We start from the raw sequence: 19994 nt of genomic DNA, 5'->3' as shown, positions 1-19994 counted from the left end.
TACTACAGGCTGGAGCAAGAAGAAATCAGGAACACTGATGCAGTCTGTTTAAAGGGACTAATTAAAAAAATAATGGCACATGCATACAAACCACAAGAGAACACCTACTACACTTCTCTGAGAAAGGCAGGCTCTTTGGCTTGTCTTTACCATAGCACAGACTAGCACATGAATACATAACAAGAGTCACACCAGTAATTGAGAACTTCAACAGGGCACAATGCTCACAGACAAGGTCCCCTTCTTCCCATATTTCCATAAACAATTTTCAAAGCAACAGTAATACCAGGTGTCAGAGAGACAAAAGACACCAGCACTTTCCAGAGCACTGTCTTAGTTAGCTTTTCCAATACTGTCATAAAACATCATAGCCAAAAGTAACTTGGAGAGGAAATTGCTTACAACTCTCAGGTCACACTATGTTGGAAGTCAGGACAGGAACTCAAACAAGGCAGGAACCACAGGCAAGAGCTGACATAGAGACCACTGAGAGTTCTGCTTACTGGCTTTCTCCTCCTGGCTTGTTCAGCTTGCCTTCTTATAGTATCCAGGATCATCTGCCTGAAGGTGGGGGAGCACTGCCCACAGAGAGATGGGTTCTCCCACATCAATCAGTCGATCACAATTATGCACCACAGGCTTGCCCACAATCAACCTGGTGGGGACATTTTTTCAATTGAGGCTCTATCTTCCCAGACCCCAGATGACTCTAGCTTGTGTCAAGCTGACATAAAACTACCAGCACAGCAGGGATTCTTAGTCCTCCCACCTCCCAACAGGCTGCAGACCATCTGAGTTTCATTAGCAGTCTCAAAAGGATTACAAAGTTGTCCCCTAATAAACTACATGGTAGGCCTTTGGGCTGCTCAAATGCAGTGCTCCTGGAGAAGTCAGCCCTGAGACCAGCTTTCCTACAGTCTCTACTCAGTATCTCAAGAAGGGGAAAGCCTCTACTTCAGACCATAAACACAATCACCTTAAGATATGTTACCAATGCTACTTTTATAAAGGTCATAAGAGCAGGACTGAGAAACACCAAGAACCACACTGTGACCCACCAAGCTCAGAACATCTCTAAAACACTTTTACGGAAAGTTGCCAACTTCTTTTTTATAGCATGAAAACAGACCAGACAATCTTCTCTTGACCTCAAAAAGCAAAGCTACCATGTGATGCTTGGTTTCCCTGACTATGGTTCAGGGAAAGCTGAGCAAATGTGTCCTACTGATTTGTCACTGACTGTCCTATAGCTTGAAAACGGCAAATATTACTCGTATCAGCAAATGTCTTTGAATTTTCACACTTGTTCTCAGATTAGTTGTTCTTAAGAAGCTAAAATAGAACCAATGCAATTATGACAGACATGGTGTCATCTGAGCCCTGTGTACAGGGTACAGGTCTCAGAAGCCAGAGACCTCTAAGTCATGAAGGAGTTACCACACCAACCTAGAAGACTCTTGTTTCTTGTGCAAGTGCTTTCTCCATACGACATGTCCTTTCCAGCAAAAACTACTTATGAATGATGTATCAAGTTTCCAGTTGTCAAGTGGCCCAGTATCTATCTGCTCCCCTAACCCTATTATAAACACAGCTGACATTAAGAACAAAAGAAATGAAGGCAAAACAGAAAACAAACATGTTGCAAGACCTGTCTATTGTTAACTCTAGGCCTTTTTAAAGTGCCACCCAAGCAATTTTGTTTACTGAAATGAAGGGAATGAGGCCTGGGACAGGACAGAAAGCACTCCCTTGCCGTTCTCCATCCTGACCTGCAAGTGAGTCTCCTGAAGAGAAAGTGATGCAACAAAATCACCTTTCTCACCCTACAGCAAGACCTGCTCCATAAGCAAGGACAACAGTAGCCACCCGGCCCCAGAAAACAGGCCAGCCAAAGATGGAGACAAGAAAGGGGACTACTGGGATACAGACAGACTCACCCTCAGCCAGCTGAACCCAACAGACAATCTAAGGCATAGAAACAAGTTTCTCCTCCAAGAGAGCATGTGCTGTGAGAGAGAATGGGTGCTGGAGATAGGACCCAGCACTTACATGCTATAGGCAATGCTCTACCAGTATCCTACACATCTAGCCCTGGTCAGATGATTTGAGACAGAAACCTACATTTAGAAATCTACTCATTCTTTAAAAGGAGCACAACAATGAAGTACATTTCCCTGCTGCACTGGGGCCCAGTCCCAGGACCTTGCACATATTTAGCAGCCAGATGCTCTACCACTGAGCCAGCCTCAGCCCTAGTAATTAACTATTTAACATACTTATTTAGATTTGGTGTCCCACCCCTGCCAAGTAAGAACCTAAAACTATGATTTACAACTGATGGGGTCGGTCCTAACATACTGTCTGTATGCTAAGGCTTATCCATTGTGTAACACAAAGAGAGCAGACCAACACCAGCCCTGCTGGTTACAAATCCACACATAGTGCTTTGAGTATCAGGTCTTTCAAAAGGCAGTTATTATGGTCTGGACCTTCAGTTGCCCAAAGGCCATGTGGTGAAAGCCTGGGTGCCAGTCTATGGCCATACTGGCAGGTAGTGGAACTCCTAAGAAGATGGCCCTGCTTAAAGAAAAGGAGTGGCTGACAGCTGAGCTGAAAGCACTCCTCACCTGTTGGGAAGAGATCCCTGACAGGTGACATGGAATAGGGTTCCAGGAAAGGACCTGTTCTTAAGTGACCACTTGGTTGTCAGCTTAAGACTCTACCCCAGATACCAGCTGGTTTGCAAGCCCAGTAAAGGGATTATCCTCGCCCTGTATAGAGCCTAAATAACAGATAGAATGTTTGACTGAGAGGGGTTCCAGAACATACATGCATGTAGGTCAGGTAAGGGCAGGAGGGAGAACAGGGCTTTACAAGGCCATTTCTAGTCAAGGATGGTGGACTGTACTCCACCTAGTCCCTGCTCCTTAAAGTTTCTATTTTCTTTTGCCCCCACCTGACAGTGTCCTCATGTTACCACCTGGTTGGAAATCAGTGCAAGTACTGGCCTGGCGAAGTCTCAGTGCCTTCACGGCCAACTTCATGGCAGCTATGTGTCATGCAGGAAAGCCAGCCCACCTTTGTGAGCAAACCCATTGGATCATATCTGTCTTGCTTTCTGGAGTCTCTCAGCTACATGTGGATTGCTATAAGACCTCTTTCTCTTTCCCACTGGAGCTCTTATCTGCCAAAGACAATAACTCTGGGACAGAATGAAGACTGCTATTTTTGTTATCTGCTTACTTTGAGACAGGGTCTTGTGTAGCCTATGCTGGCCTTGAACTCTATGTAGTTGTGAACTTAAACTTGTCTTCTCATTCTCCCGCCTCTATTTCTACAGTGTGAACTACAGGTGTGCACCACTGTGCCCGATTTATATGGTGATAGGGTAGGCCTCCTGTGTACAAGGCAGGTCCTCTAACAACTAGGCCATAGCCTCAGCCTCAGAAATGTACTTTAAAATGCTTCTAGAAATATTTCCACAAAGTAATTTTAAGAAAATAGCAGTATCTGAGAACTAAGCATAAAGATGAAATGACAAAGCCCACATCTTACTGTGTTGCTTCTCTCCCATGCTTGTTAACTGAATAAACACCTTTAAAAGGCTTAAGGATTTCACATATTTCATATAAAGCAACAGTTTTAGTTGCCTGCTTTCATCAAAAGTCAAATGGAAATATCAGTGTCACATGATGGCAGGGAAGAAAAATTCAGGAAGTAAACAAACTTATACTCCCTGGGAAGTTCCTAAAACTTAGGAAAGCCTCCCCCCCCCCAGTTATATAACAACTGCTAGAGGAGGAGCCAAGCTGCCTGAAAGTTGTGAGAGGAACTGAAAAACACAGCTTCATTACTCATGCTGGAGTTGGAATTTCAGTGATGGAACTGCCTTTGAGTCATCCATGTTTCAGTGAGTAATCCCAATAAACTTTGGTTCACTATTATTAGATACAATCGTTAATTTGGTCTGTTGTCAAGTACCCTATCTGGGGTTAAGTAGGCATTTGTTCACCTCTAAACCACCTCCCCCCCCCCAAAAAAAAAAAAACCAAAGTAACACAAGAAAGCTATCCATGCTACATTTTGGCAAAGAATCTAGCTGCATTCTACCCCTACAAGGATAACTTGGAGAGAGAGGCTGGATTCAAAAGCAATGGAATTGTTTAGTGGAGGGAATGTCAAGGCAAAACAGCATTTAGGTTGTGTCATAATTTCTGACCCTGCTCTTATTTAGGTCTACAGTTAAAGTGAGTGGCAAGTGAAACAGAAAAAATGTAATCTCTGCAAGCATGAGGCAAAGAGAACACTACCTGGAAATGCTATGGGCTTTTGAAAGCTCAAAGTCCATCCTTAGGGACACATCTCAACCAATAAGGCCAAACAGTTCCACTAACTGGGGTCACATATTCAACCATATGGGACCAATTTCATTCAAAATCACAACCACTGAGCTATCTCTCCAGCCCAAGATTTTTTTTAGAAGTTTTGTTTGTTTGTTTGTTTGTTTGTTTTTTAAAAAGGTTTTACATGTAAAAACAGAAGTTGGAAGAAAACTGAACCCATCTCTGGGCCTGAGGCACCAACTGTGAAAGTAAGTAGTTTTTGATGGTAAAGTGATAAGAGGAAAAGCCCCAGGGGAGAAGTGAGTCAGACATACAAAAATAAGCTCAGCTCAGCATAGCACAGCAAAGGCCCTATTGGCCTATTCAAAAGGACTTAGGCTACTGTCAAAGCAAAGGGACTTCAGCAGAAAAGAACCTAAAACCACTAGAGAGAAGGCAGTAAGCAGCCTGCATGGAAGATAGCCAGCCATGTGAGGGAGCGCCTGAGGCTGGAGCTTGCCAATATCCCACATGAGATTAGAAGTTGACTGTATACAGACCTAGAGGGCTGATGGGAAGGGAAGCCAATGTGATGGCTCTGCGGACAGCTCTGTCACCATTACAGCCATCAACGTGTGCTTACCAAGATCCATAAGCACAGATGCCAAGGAAGGGAGGCAGGGAGACTGCCAGAGAACCAGCCCTCACACAAAGCTTGCTGGGAAGCAGAGAGGGGGATTAGCTGGCCCATAAACACTGACCTTACAGAGGGCACAGAAGGGAAGAAGGCAGAGGATCAGCATCCAGAACCCACACAGACATCAGCATACCACTGTGGAAACAGCTTAGCAGGAAAGGGATAATGGGTAGATTCACAGAGATGACACAAGCATGCAAAAAAAAAAAAAAAAAAAAAATGCCCACCTCACTGGTATTCCAAATCAAGGAAGGGAAGTGGGTGGATGATTGGCTGGCCAATCAAGTGATGATACATATATACATAGCAGATAGTTCTAGCACCCATGCCATCTTGGCCTTGGTGTCTCTTATCTTTTCCCATGTATTTGAGGTTTTCTTTTTCTCTTTGTTTGCATCCTGGGCATTGGGAATATTATGTCAGAAGCCTCATGTTTAAAGCCTTTGGAAAATGCAACAGTCTAGTTGAATTTGAGTTACAGGTCGCAGTGTTGTTTCAGTATCAGCCCTGTGTTGAGATTTTTCCGGAGTCTCCTCCAGAGGCCCAGCTGAGTACAACACTGATATCAGTTGACCTTATGAGATGCTCAGCACAGGATCTGCTCAAGCCTTTGAGATACTAAATGGCAGTTTGTCATGATTTACTACAATGATTTTAAAAATACCTACAAATATCAGTACCTGTGTAGGAAACTGCATAGCAAATACCTACTGAAGCTCATTCTGAGGCCACTAGAAACACAACCCTAAAATATTTAGGGTCCACTGATCATTCTAAGGGGTAAATGTTCCTTTTGATTCATTTTTTTCCTAAAATACTACTTAAGCCAACCCTCAGCAGGATAAAGCAGGAGGAACATGAGTTCAAGGATAGCCTGGGCTACATACACATCAATACTATCTCAAATAAAATCACATAAAATATGACTTGAGAAATAACACATCCCTTTATCCTCAAGCTATTTGTTTCCTGTTTTTAGCACTACTGCTGGATCAGCTGTGTTTACTTAAGAAAGGTTCCATCAGTATATTCTAGGCAATACACAAGTTGAGACTGTGAGCTACTATCTACATACACTTTGAGTTTGGTACATTGGCCAGGCTTTAAGTCCCCCAGCAGCTGCAACATGGTGTCCAAGAGCACCCGACTGGAATTCACCAAGAATTCACGGCCACATGCAATGGCAGCAACATCTGCAAAAGACAGAACAAAGCATCAAGACCACAGGTTTCCCACAGAGCACATATCGATGAACAGAGAAGTGACTCCACAAAAGTTTTCCTTTAACCGTCATGCACCCATCATGGCATTAACACACATGCATTTTCACTCTGTCTCTGACTCAATCACACACACACACACACACACACACACACACACAATAAAATTAATAATAATAATAATCTTAGGTTTTCTATTACTGAGGCAAAACACCATGACCAAAAAGCAAGTTGGGGAGGGAAAGGTTTATTTGGCTTAAATTTTCCAGATCACTGGAGAAAGTCAAAACAGAAACTCTAGCAGGGCTGGAACCTGCAGGCAGGAGCTGATGCAGAGCGGTGATGCTTACTGGCTTGTTACCCCTGGCTTGCTTAGCCTGCTTTCTTATAGAACCCAGAACCACCAGCTCAGAGATGGCACCAACCACCACAGGCTAGGCCCTCCCAATTGACCACTAATTGAGAAAATGCCTTACAGCTGGATCTCATAGAGGTATTTCCCCAGCTGAGGCTCCTTCCCCTTTAATGACTCTAGTTTGTGTCAAGTTGACAAACAAAACCAGCCAGTGCAATAATTAATAATAATAATAATAACAATAATAATTAATGTTTTTTTTTTCCCTAAAAGATCACAGGTACTTCACAATCTAAAAAATCCTGCTTAGCAGATAGTATATTCCCTGCCTTTGTCCTTACAGACCCAAGGAAAATAGCTGATCAATGAGCATTTAAAAACAGTGCTGTTTGTGGAGCTGGCAACAGTAAGAGCCACTACAAATCAGGAAGTAATATCATAAGCCATGGAACAAAACGCTGGGAACTGCATGACTGCGGCATATGCCCCAGAACACCAGACCAATAGATAACTGATCAAGCAGAAAGTGGAACTGATGACTAGTGTTACCTGAGATCAAGCACTGAGAAATCCTTCAAGAATCGACTAATGACTTTAACTATGACATGCAATGGGAATCATATGATGTAAAAGGTAGAGCATGAAAACTGAATCTTTCCCAAATGTTCTGCCCTACTGTGATCAGCAAATGCATTTTTTTTCATACATCAAGTTCTGCAAATGAGCATGGAGACCAGATCAAGTCATTACAATGGCTCTAGGGCTGGTAAAGCCAGTACTAGCCCTACCAGTATCCACACATAACTACAAGTATTTACCAGTAATCTCAGTACACACTGTGTGTTCTCTCTCTCTCTCTCTCTCTCTCTCTCTCTCTCTCTCTCTCTCTCTCTCTCTCTCTCACCACCTGTGGATCAGGATGTGGCTCCTAGCTACTGCTCCAGTGGCATACATGTTGCCATGCTCAAAAACAAAACAACAATAACAAAAACAAAAAAGAGTTGCCATGGTCATGGTGTCTTTTCACAGCAATCTAACACTAAGACAGGAACAATGACTGGACAAGTAAGGAATTTAATATCGGATTTTGCTTAGAATATGGCAAACTGGAAAGTGGTGCTCCATTCTTTCCCAGGAAGGAGAAGGCAAGGGAAATTCTATAAAATCACAGCTTTTTGTTTTACTTACTTATTTATTTGTTGAGACAAGATTTCTCTGTGTAGCTTTGGAGATTGTCCTGGAACTCGCTCTGTAGACCAGGCAGGCCTTGAACTCACAGAGATCTGCCTGACTCTGCCACCTGAGTGCTGATATTAAAGGTGTGCGCCACCACTAACCAGCTACAACTACTCTTAAATACATCAGAGAGTTACAGCTAGCTGTGAAGCACCTAAGAAATCGGGACTTCTAGGCAGAGATAAGGGGACAAACATGCTCAAACTGGGGCAGACGCTCAAAGCCATGTAAGCCAACCACAACAAACCAAAGCAAATGTTTAACACATCACCAAGACAGCTGCTTCTAGAGGCTGACTATGGAAGAGGGGCAGGGGCTCCACTCACTAGCTGCAGTGTCACACTGCCACATGGGTGTACTGAAATTCTCATAACTTCTTACAGATGAGAAGGAACCAGGGGAATGCTTGCTGTGTGCGAGACCAGAAGATCATCTTGACAAGCAAGAGGAGTGACAGACTGCTAGCCCACAGTCTCCACAGTGCTGCCATTCCTACTGAATGGCTCCAGTTGCTGTAGAATAATCCTTTCGTACAATGTAATATGCATTGCTCTCATTGTTAATAAAAAGCTGATTGGCCAATAGCTGGGCAAAAAGAGATTGGGTGAGACATCCTGAGATAAGCAGAATGCTAGGATGAAGAAGGGTGGAGTCAGAAGAGATGCCAGCCAGCCATTGAGGAAACAGGACATGTAGAAAATCATGTAACAAGCCATGAGCTGTGTGGCAAAGCATAAATAAAGGTTAGTTTAAAATATTAGAGCTAGCTAGGAACAAGCCTGAGCTATCAGTCTAGCATTTGTAAGTAATATTAAGCATCAGTATCAGTTATTTGGGAACAGGCGCTAGGGACAGGAAAACTCTTCGTACATCCAGTAACTGAAAAGCACAAACCCACTTCAGCGATGTACACTAGAGTTTGAAACCTTTTTCAGGCAAACCTACAAGGCCCCTTTCAGGTGTGCACTACTGTGACTTTAACCAAGTAAATCTGAATGCTGGGCATCAGCTGTCCCACCCTCTGGCTGACTGCCTGCCTCATGGCACACCAGCCAGAAATCCATGCAATTTAAATTCTCTACCTAGCAAAATGACAAAGCACATGGATTACAGACCTTTAAGGTCACTTAAAGAGAACTAATCCAATGCCTTCTTTTTACACACAGTCTTTATTTAATGTCTGATACTCAGAAGATGGAGAGGACAGCTGCTATGATGAATGAACAGAGAGCTGCCCTGCTTCAGACAAAGTGCCAGCCATGGCAGAGTACTGGACTCTGAGCATCCACCCAACAAGAAATACCACTGAGAGCTGGAGAGATGGCACAGAAATTAGGAGCACTGCTGCTCTTCTTGAAAACTTGGGTTCAATTTCAAGCACTCACATGATGGCTCACAGCCCCTTCTAGTTTTCACAGGTACCAGGCACACATAGTGGCGCATAGGGAAAACACTTATGTTGCAGGGTAAAATAAAAAAATAAATCTTAGGGGGCTAGAGAGATGTCTCAGAGTTTAGGAACTCTGGCTACTCTTCCAGAGGTCCTGAGTTCAATTCCCAGCACCCACGTGGTAGCTCACAACCTTCTGTAATACGATCTGGTGCCCTCTTCCAGCCATGCAGGAGGAACAATGTAAACATAATAAATAAATCTTTACAAATAAATGAATAAATCTTAGAAAATAAATTAAGTACCACCAACTTTCAAAGGGTTTTTGTTTTTTAATGTCATCCAGATATGGTAGTGCACACCCATAATCCCTTCACTCAAGAAGAAGCAGAGCCAGGTGTGGATGGCTCATACCTTTAGTTCCAGCACTCGGGAGGCAGAGGCAGGCAGATCTCTGTGAGTTCGAGGCCAGCCTGGTATATAGAGCTAACTCCAGGACAGTCTCCAAAGCAATACAGAGAAACCCTGTCTCGAAAAACAAAAAGACAAAAAAATAAAAAAAAAAATAAAAAAAAAAAGAAAAGAAAAGAAAAAAAAAAACTGAAGCAGCAGAAGCAGGATTACCTCGTTTGAGCCTAGTTTGTCTCAAATTTAAAGAAGGAGAAGTAGTACTAGTCATCGTCTACATAGGACTTGCCTCATACTGATTTCAGTAAAAAGGTAACACAGGGTTGGAGAAATGACTCAGTAGATGCTGCACTTGCCACTCACACATGAGGACTGGAGTTCAGGGCCTCAGCACTAATGTAAATTATAGGCAGACATGGCAGCCTCCTGTAATCTCAGCACTTGGGAGGCAGAGACAGGAGATCGCTGCTGCAAACTGGCTTACTAGGCTAGCCAGAATCAGTAAACTCCAGGTTTAACAAGAAACCCTATCACAATAAGTAAGTAGGGAATGACCAAAGATAACACCCACCATCAACTGAGGCCTCTACACACGTGTGCACACATGAACACGCATACATAATAATAATAATAATAATAATAATAATAATAATAATAATGCAATGGAAAAATAACAATTTTTTTTCTCATATTAACAGCAGAAAATAGGCTGGTGAGATGGCTCAGAGGTCAAGAGCATTGCCTGTTCTTCCAGAGGTCCTGAGTTCAATTCCCAGCAACCACATAGTGGCTCACAACCATCTATAATGAGATCTGGTGCCCTCTTTAGGCCTGCAGGGATATATGCAGGCATAACATGGCATAATAAATAAATAAATCTTTAAAAAAAAAAAAAAACAGCAGAAAATAATCCTGAGTACATAGGATACCACAGAGGTAAAAGGTCACCATTTAAGCACATTGTTCCTGGGGCTCCCACCTACTATACTAGGAATCACTGGTCTCTGGTTCATCTCTCATAAAAATTTTAAAGGTTTGCAGTGTTAGTTTTATTTTTGAGACAGGGTCTTGCTATGTAGCCCAAGTTGGCCTCAAACTCTTAATTCTCCTGCTTCAGGGCCACCTAAATGCTGAAATGGCAGGCTTATGCCACCATGACCAACTCCTTTATAGTTTTGCTATGAAATTCTTTTGTAACATTTCTTCAGTAATAGGTTCTATGTATTAGCTTCCAGGGAAAAATTACTGAAAAACCAAAGTTTTTAGAACCTGTTAAGTGGAGTTTAGTTTAAGCTTAGCTCACAGCTTTTGCTTTAGCCAGATATGCGTTAAACAGCAATGATTCCAAATGACAAGTAGTAAATGTACACTCCAAAGCTTTTCTTCTTTTACTTCTGTTATGTACAAAAATAAATAGCAGCTAGGTGTTGTGGTGCAACATTTAAATTCCAGCAGAGGCAGGCAGATCTCTGAGATCAAGGCCAACCTGGTCTACATAGAGAGTTCCAGGACAGCTAGGGCTACACAGAGAATCCCTATCTTGAAAAACCAAAAATAAGTAAATAAAAATAAAGATAAATAGCAATCAAATGAACCTGTATTTCCTTTAGATTACTTATTTCTAGAAAGTGATGGTGACCACAAGCCCTTGGGGTTCTTTCCCATACTGGAGACATCTGACCCCTATCCCAGCTTACTGAAATAGACTCCAAGGGGAACATAGTCCTCCAGACACTGGAACACACATGAATCCCTAACTGTAATCACCAACCCTGATACATAGCACCATGTCTGAAATGTTACCCACTTGTTACAATTCCAGCTAGTGCAAATACAAACTGGTTTTCATCAGAATCAACCTCCTTGACATCCCCATCCAATGACTTCACATAACTCTCCATCGTCTGACCAGTGATGTTGAAAAACTTCAATGCTTTGTCCTGAAAGTTTAAAAATAAAAGAATACAAGCATCACATCTCTCCACAGAAGCCAGGGTAACAACATCACAAATGTGCAAACCATACAGAAGAAAAACTGGCTACAAAACAGAATGGATCATTAAAAACCTATGCCACCACTCAGAGTTCCCAGGGAGGGAAGCACTGGAAAGAGTGAGTGACTTCTGAGTGGCCAGCCCCAAGTGGGACATCTATGAAACACCACCACCAAGGCTTGGGAAACAACACAGAAGACTGGGTGCAAAGAGTGTCAGAGGTGGAGGGTAAAAAGGAGCACTGTGAAACGCTGTCTTCCAGACACTGGTCAATTCACAGTACAATCAGGCCGGTCAACACCCTAGCAAGGATGGGAGATGGGCTTATGAGGTGCTATGCCTCACTATGTCTCACTGAGGAGCTGCTAATGATTGATGGCAGCTGGGGGAGTCACTGCACTTTTGGACTGTGGGCGCTGGTAGGTCCATGCTCTAGTGGATGGCTACACCCATGCATATACATGCAGCACTAAGTAGACTTAGTGAAGTATAAATTTTAAAAAGGAAGTGCAAGGAGGAAGTAGGAGGGGGATTTGAGTTATCTATGTCTGAGATATACTGTGCATGTGTGTGTATATTTGTGTATAAAATTGTCAAGAACCATTAAAAACCCAAGTATATTTTAGAATGTGTAAACAAAGAACAAAATCTGAGAGAATGGCAGAAGGGAACTTCCTGGGTGATAAAATGTTCTAAGACTAGACTGTGGGGATGGTTTCCCAACTCTAGAAATTTTCTAAGAAGCCAGGGAACTGTGTAAGTCCAGTGGGCAAATTACAACACGGAAATCATCTTTAAGACAAAATCTCATGTAGTCCAGGAAATTACACTTTAATAAAGTTCAACAAACTTTTAAGGACACTAAGTCCTCCCTCAAGTCAAACACTGCATCCTCTACACAGTTACTAATGTAGCTCTGGCTTCTTGCCAAGCATCCCCCTCTCCAGTTGTATTCCTTCTCCTGGAGTCAAACCCATCCTGCTGCTGGTGCTTTCCTCCCTCGGCTGTCAGCTGTACCCTGACACCACATCTAACTCAATTACACAGCTCTCATGTGCCTCTTTCCTCTCCATCTGCCCTGCAGAGAGCTGCACACCTCATGTAAAAACACTGGAAGACTCTGCAGCCTTCTACTCACAGGGTGGGAGAGTGGGGGGAGGGGGGGAATGGGACCAGCATCTGTTTATCTCCAATCACAAAATGACATTCCAATAACAACAAGCCTTATCTCCCATGCTGCAGTACATGAGCCCTCCACTCCACCAAGTGACCTCCCCTCTTACTACAAGCCAGACTTATCACCCTATACTTTTGATTTGACTGATTCTATCTTCTGGAACTGTCCTTAACACACATTTTCTGCCATTTCTACCTACTCATCAAGGGCCATTTTAAATTCCTCTCCTTATAGGAAGTTTTCTTAGATGTGTGTGTGTGTGTGTGTGTGTGTGTGTGTGTGTGTATTAGACACATATATAATGTCAAAATTTTAATGTAATATATTACCCAAGAGGTAAACCACATATGAGTACTTTGCTGTTAAATTTCTTACATATAAACATTAAAGTGGTTGATATATCAAAAATTCCCCTTGGGTGCCAGGACAGAAAGATGGTACTTCATTTTACACATCCCCAGAGCACCAGGTGACACAATGAACAGCAGAGACACCTGGCAACCATCCCGATGAATGAACTAAAGCAAATTTACATCATGGCAGGGCTCAATGTCATGGCACACATGCTGTCTCTTCCAGGTCACAAGGCACATTCAACAGTGCCACACAACTTACTCCTCCCAGAATGGTTTTGACGACTTCCTCACTGCTGGAGACTCCCCAGAGGAGGGTACAGGTAACTGCTCCCATTTGTGTACAGTACTCTGCCTGCTGGAGGAGCTGCTGTTTCGCCTCATTCAACTGTTGTCGAAGAGCCAACTTCTCCTAAATTCACAACAAAATAGAAACAGAAAACAGATAACTAGCATCCAATCTCAAAAATCTCTATTATATGTTCTCTTTCACAATACCTATTAGAGAGAACACATTTGGAATTCCAGAAAACTGCTACAAGTAGGATCTAGCCCTTACTGAGCCACAATCCACATGTAAACACTAAAGTTCCAAGCTTAGAGAGGAATACACTTCTTTATAACTTAGGGATAACTGTAAAGAACTATATTATTCCATTCAAGAGAAAACTAGAGGTGACTTGTGTGCCACGTTACCAAACCCTGAGCAGCACCACCAGGCTAAGAAGCAAAGTAGCAACCTAACATGCAGCCCACACAGCATAGCACTTCTCATCAGGGAGCCTGTAACAACCAAATATTCATTCCACCAGCAGATTCTACATTGAGTTTAGGGAAAGAACTGTAAGAAGTTTCCTTCTAGGCCAATGGTTCTCAACCTGTAGGTCATGGCCCCTTTCACAGGGGTCACCCAGGATGATCAGAAAATATATATTCACATTATGATTCATAACAGTAGAAAAATTAGTTATGAAGCAGCAATGAAAATTATTTTATGGTTGGGGGTCACCACAACGTGAGGGACTGACTATTAATGAACTGCACCATTAGGATGGTTGAGAACCACTGATCTAAGCAAACTATGAAGAAGTGCTCACGAGAGTATCATCAAAAGTACTGAAAAACATGAAAAGCATGTGCGGTTATGAAATGACACCAGAATCAGTCAGCAGACCTAACACCAGACAGGAAAGCTTCAAAGGTGAATACCCCAGACATGCTCAGGCCCAGTGCATGAATACCAAGGCCTTGGAGGCCAGGGGCGGTTTCCTGCCCTCCCTTCAGCAGCTTCTAAGAACACCTCTGACAGGTTTGTTAAGGAAAGAAGAAAACCATTCTCCCTATGACTCTCACAACAGTATATCCAGAGGAGTTCTCTTCAGGTGGTCGATTCGAGAGTTTCTCGGCTGATGGGAGATGTCATTCTGTATATGTTTCTCATACTGGTTAGTAATAAAGCACTGTTGGCCAATAGGAAAGGAAGATAGGAGGGACTAGGAGACAAGGAGGAAATAGGAAGTAGGAAGGAGGAGTCAAGATGGAGAGTCTGGAGAGAGCTGGACGCCAGCCACCTCCCTGGTAAGAGAAGGCCATGTGAAAATACATAGATCAACAGAAATGGGTTAATAATTAAGGCAGAGCTAGCCGATAAGAAACAAGTAACCGGGCCAACAGCATTGTATCAAATACAGAGTCTCTGTGTATTATTTGGGGCTGGCGCAGCGGCGGGTCAAGAGCAGCGGCGGCAGGCGGAAAAACCCATACTTTGTTACACTCGGCCTCCCCAGTGACCATGCTAAAATCCCCTTTAAGGAGACAGCATTTCCTGAGAGGGGAACTGAGTGGAAGGTATCCTCAGTTGTACAGCATGTGCCTACCTATATGCATAAGGCCCTGGATTCCACCCCCAGCACCACCAAGAAGGGAGCAATAAACTGAAAAACATGAAAACCTATGTAAATTCATTTCTATCCAACACAATTAGTTCAGCTACAATTTAAATTATATTAGATGGCTTAAGTTTTTTTTTTTTTTTTTTTTTTTTGTAAAGAAGTCAGTATTCAGTAATGAAGAGAAGGGTTTTTTGCCTGAGGTTTCAAGAGAATGGGGGGTCAGGGAGGATAGAGACATGGCTCAGTGGTTAAGAGCACTGACTCCTCTTGCAGAAGATGAAGGTTTAATGCTCAGAACCCATATTGTGGCTAACAATGCCTGTACTCCAGTTCCCAACACCTACCCTCTTCTGACCTCCATGAATACCAGGCTCACATGTGGTACACAAAAATACATATAGACAAAACATCCACACATATATAATAAAAATATAAAAGTTTAAAATTCAAAATGTGAACTATGTGTTTTTCATGTCTGACTTTGTGATACTGCAGTTTGGATTCCTAGACTGCCCTTCACACATATGTAACTGAACTGACAAAGTCATGGGCATGTTTTATGCATCACTACACTTTGTTCTCATTTCTTCCCTCCATCACATCCACAATCAATACCAGAGAAAAACAGATAGGACCATGCTTGCTTCTTTTCAGCTAGCTTTCTGTGCTCATACACAGTTCAGGGTGCAGACCCTGAAATGGTACCATCTAAATTAAGGGCAAGTAGTCCATCCCACCAAAACAACTCTCTAGACATGGACTGATCTTGACAACTGCCACCCTCTTCCCAGGTGACTCTAGGTTGTGTCACAACATTACCACAGCATAATTGTAATCTGCCCTGCTTTTAAACATACTAAAAGCATACTGGGAAAGGGGCCCTCCCTTGTCTCAGACTCCAACATGTCTATGCCAAGTGTCCTCTCTGGGTAAGCCCTCTCTCCTGAGCTCTGTAACAGGGAGAAGGAAAATCAGCAAGCACCTCAGGGATTAAAAACATTGCGTCCCCGAGAACACACAAGGTGAACCCTTTCCAACAGAGGTTATTATTGTTGAACCCGTGGAACAACATGCCTGCAGTAGGAACTAAATGGAGAGCCTTCCAACCAGTAGCTCCAGTCCATTTCTGTTAGGTGGTGCAAGCCTCCACTAGATGATAGTACCTTTGTTTGCTCCCAATCAGGCTATACCAGTCACATTTGATGGTGTTATCTGTTATTTTCTGTTTGTTCTTTTACTCTTCCTGGCTATTTACTTAATAAATACATTTATCTGAAACTGCAAATATAGAACTTCTAAAATATGTCACAACAAAACACTGATCCACTTTTTAAAAAGCAGGAAGGTAAATTTCAAACTTCAACCAGACATGTTAGTAAACACATGTAATCCCAGCACTCAGGAGTTGAAGGGTTCAAAGCCAGACTGAGCTACACAGAAATATTCTGTAAAGGGGACTCAGGGGAGGGAAGCCACAGGCTAAGAAAAACTGAATCTAACATATATAGGGCCTGCCACACATATCTTACAGGTTCTAGATCCACTGATTCAACCAATAGAGGCCTGAAGCTACCAAACCTGACTATTTTTTGTAAGTAATACCAATCAAACTCAATACCTCATGCTTGCACAGCAAGCACTTTACCAAATAAACCATCTCCCCAGCTCCAGTATAGTAATAATTTAAATCTCCTGTACTTTGAATTAGAAAGCATAAATAATCTGATAAATTAAAGCGTGTAAGTATAGGCTATATGCAAATACTTCACTTGCTCTTGTAAGGTCCTGAACACCCTAAGATATCCACAAGGAGTCCTGGAAATAATTCCCCTCAGATACTGAGAAACAACTGTATCTGAAAGAAGACAAATAATCCATTCAAACAGGGGAGAAGAGTTTACGTTATATGTGCACTACAGGGAGGGGTATTATTAGTCTTCTTCAGCTGTGACCCTACAAGCTAGACCCACTGGTCCAATAGCAGCAAAAGTACTATGGAGGTAACCAACCACTTTCTGATTGGTTTTAAATCTCACTCCACAAGATGAAAGTTATTTCATGGTACTGTTTAATGGCCCCCAAAATCCATATCTGGCTGAGTCCTCAGCCCTAAGGAAGAACAGTACTTCTATTCTGTTAAATGGACACAGTAATAACCTGCCCCTAAGTTCTTATCTTTATACCTAAACATCTGTGCAGTCTCAACACTCATCAGGCAAATTTCTTTTTAGAGAAGATGGCAACTAATACAGAGACCTATAAATGGTCAACATGCAGAATGCTGCAGTCTCAGTTTTAAATAGAACATCTATATTACACAGACAAGAGAGAGAGAGAGAGAGAGAGAGAGAGAGAGAGAGAGAGAGAGAGAGAGAGAGAGAGAGAGAGCTGAGGGGCCACTCTGGAAGAGGGAGCAGAAAGATTTCAAGAACCTGAAGGAGTACAGTTTATAGAAAAACTGTATCTGCTGGGCTGGACATGACAATGCAGCTACACACAGGAACTCTTGGTAGCTGGGGCTTGCACAAGGTCAAATCAGCCAAGATCCCAGCATGGGGTGGGGGGGGGGGCTCATAAAAATCCCAGCTCTATCTGAAGAGCTTTTAGCAGCTGATGGCTGCTGGAGAAAGGAGAATCACTCTTCTCCAGGGATATGGCCTCTCAGAGACTACTCATGCTCCTGTAGACAGTCTCATAACCATGCACACACAGACAACACTAAATGGACTCCATGGGTATTAAGAAATGGGGGGAACAGTGTGAGAGCAAAAGAGCATGTGCAAACTTAAGAGAGCAAATAGAGCTAGGAATGAAAGTGATGCAGACACGATAGAAGAATTGGCAGGGAAAGGATAGGGGGTGGAATTTGATCCAAATACATTGTATGGATGAATGTTACATAAAATATTATATAAATTTTTAAAACAATTATCAAATAAAGAACCCTTCTAAAATCTCTATATAGTTATTTCACATTTAATCTGGATTATACTACCAGCTAATTTTTCTTTAAGAGGTTTCTTAGAGGGCTGAGAGGTGGCTCCTCAGTTACAGAGGACTCGGGTTCCATTCCATATCAAGTAGCTAATAACCACCTGTAACTCAAGTTTCAGGAAACCTGACAGCCTCTTCTGGCCTCCAAGGGCACACATGGCACACATACACATAAATTTAAAAATAAACAAACTTTTAAGTTTCTTGAAGAACTGTGTTAATATTTGTAACAACTTCCTTTTTAGCATACTAAAAGTAGTAACTCTTTCCTAACAAATTAAAAATATAAAAAAATAAAATATTAACAGAAAACTGACAGTCTCTATATCCTGGCTGGTTTGCTAATGGAGGAAGATATATGCTGTCAGTAGTCAGGCATCTGTACTGGCCTGTCCTTGGGGTTCTGACAGGATATGCCCCAGCTGCAGCCACTAAGAGCACCACCTGTGCACATTCACTATGTTCCCTTTTAAAAGGCCTCCCATCCCTCTTTCTTTCCATTCCTCTCTCTCTCTCTCTGCCCCCTCCCCTCCCTCCTCCCCCTCCCCTTTCCTCTCTGCTGCTCCTGTCTTCAGAAATCAGTCTCCCCACTTCCCTTTCCCCTTTAAATGATCCCTTTCCCTAATTTAAAAAAAAAAAAAAGTTGAGTATTAGTGGCACACACCTTTAATCCTTTAATCTACAGAGCTAGTTCCAGGACAGGCTCCAAAGCAATATAGAGAGAAACCCTGTCTCAAAAAACCAAAACCAAAAACCTCTTTCCCCTTTTTTTGATCCCTTTCCCTAATTTAAAAAAAACCCTTTGCTGGAACCCTGTCACATGGTGTCTTTCTCTTAGGCACCACTTTTCTTAAATTATAACACATGCTATTGGACAACAGTGCACGGAGCCAAACTTGTGGATGAATGCCTTTCATTCCAGCACTCAGAAGGCTGAGACAGGAAGAGCAATGCCAGCCAGCCTAAGCTACACAGAGTTGAAGGCAGCTCAAGCTGCCATATCAAGACCCCATATCAAAAAAAAAAAAAAAAAAAAAAAAAAAAAAAATGAGGAGGAGCAGCTGCAGCTGCCTTTCAGTAAATGCCTGTTTTGAATGATAGACTGATCGGGATTTCAAACATTGTCCTAGTACTCTGACCTTCATAGAAATGAGGGAATATTTTAGCTTTGACTATTTTTTATTTCCAGTCAAATCTCCCGTTGAACAGCCCACTGGCTGAACAGGGATAAGCAAGCTGGCTATAACAAGGCCACTTGTCTTTGGCAGCTGTCTTTTCCATAGCGCTGTCTGTGGTCCATGCCCAGGCCTGTCCAGATCATGAGGCAGGACTGGAAGCTGATTTTAGAGCTAAGGAACCAGGAAAGAATCCAGCAACTACAAGACTGAATTATATTACTGCCAGTATGGGTAGATATTATTACAAAGACAGAATTGACTGAATCCAGCATGTAAGAAAGTATGGAATCCGCTGGTCGGTGGTGGCACACGCCTTTAATCCCGGCACTCAGGAAGCAGAGGCAGGTGGATCTCTGTGAGTTTGAGGCCAGCCTGGTCTACAAAACAAAAAAAAAAAAGTATGGAAGCAAAAACATGACTGTGTTGTGTAAGCGGCAATTCGGGAGTTCCTATATAGGAGCTTTGCTAAAGCTATAATGAAGCAGGTTCCTCTTCTTCAATGCAGCAACTTAGTTGGATCATGGAAAAAGGAGAGTTGAAACTAGATGGCTATCTTGGGGTGTAGAGGCTGACAAGGAGAAAGAGTCTTGGTAATCGCAGCCTTTTGGTACAGGCACAGCTGTTGGGAATATAGAACATCTGAAAAGGACTTAGCTAGCTGCTGTATTTGTTTGGAGGTTTGTTTTTAAAACAGGTCTTATGTAACCCAGACGGATCTCAAACTCACTATTTAACAGAGGATGATCTTGAACTGCTGATGTTTCTGCCTCCAACTCCC

The 19994-nt window shown here is 42.6% G+C and overlaps 1 protein-coding gene across 1 annotated transcript in view; it reads right to left on the bottom strand.

Annotated features, from left to right (window-relative positions):
- Nucleotides 1–19994, bottom strand: part of Hsf2bp (heat shock transcription factor 2 binding protein) — a 73803-nt gene that overhangs the window by 34611 nt on the left and 19198 nt on the right. Inside the window, exons 5-7 of the mRNA XM_051187033.1 lie at nucleotides 13415–13564; nucleotides 11436–11568; nucleotides 6095–6212 (exon numbers count right to left, since the gene is read on the bottom strand). Coding sequence (XP_051042990.1) covers nucleotides 6095–6212; nucleotides 11436–11568; nucleotides 13415–13564 — 401 coding nt within the window. The remainder of the gene's footprint in view (nucleotides 1–6094; nucleotides 6213–11435; nucleotides 11569–13414; nucleotides 13565–19994) is intronic.

This window comes from Phodopus roborovskii, unplaced genomic scaffold (genome assembly GCF_943737965.1).
Source record: "Phodopus roborovskii unplaced genomic scaffold, PHOROB, whole genome shotgun sequence".
In the NCBI taxonomy this organism is placed as follows: Eukaryota; Metazoa; Chordata; class Mammalia; order Rodentia; family Cricetidae; genus Phodopus; species Phodopus roborovskii.
This window is presented reverse-complemented; position numbering and strand designations above follow the sequence as displayed.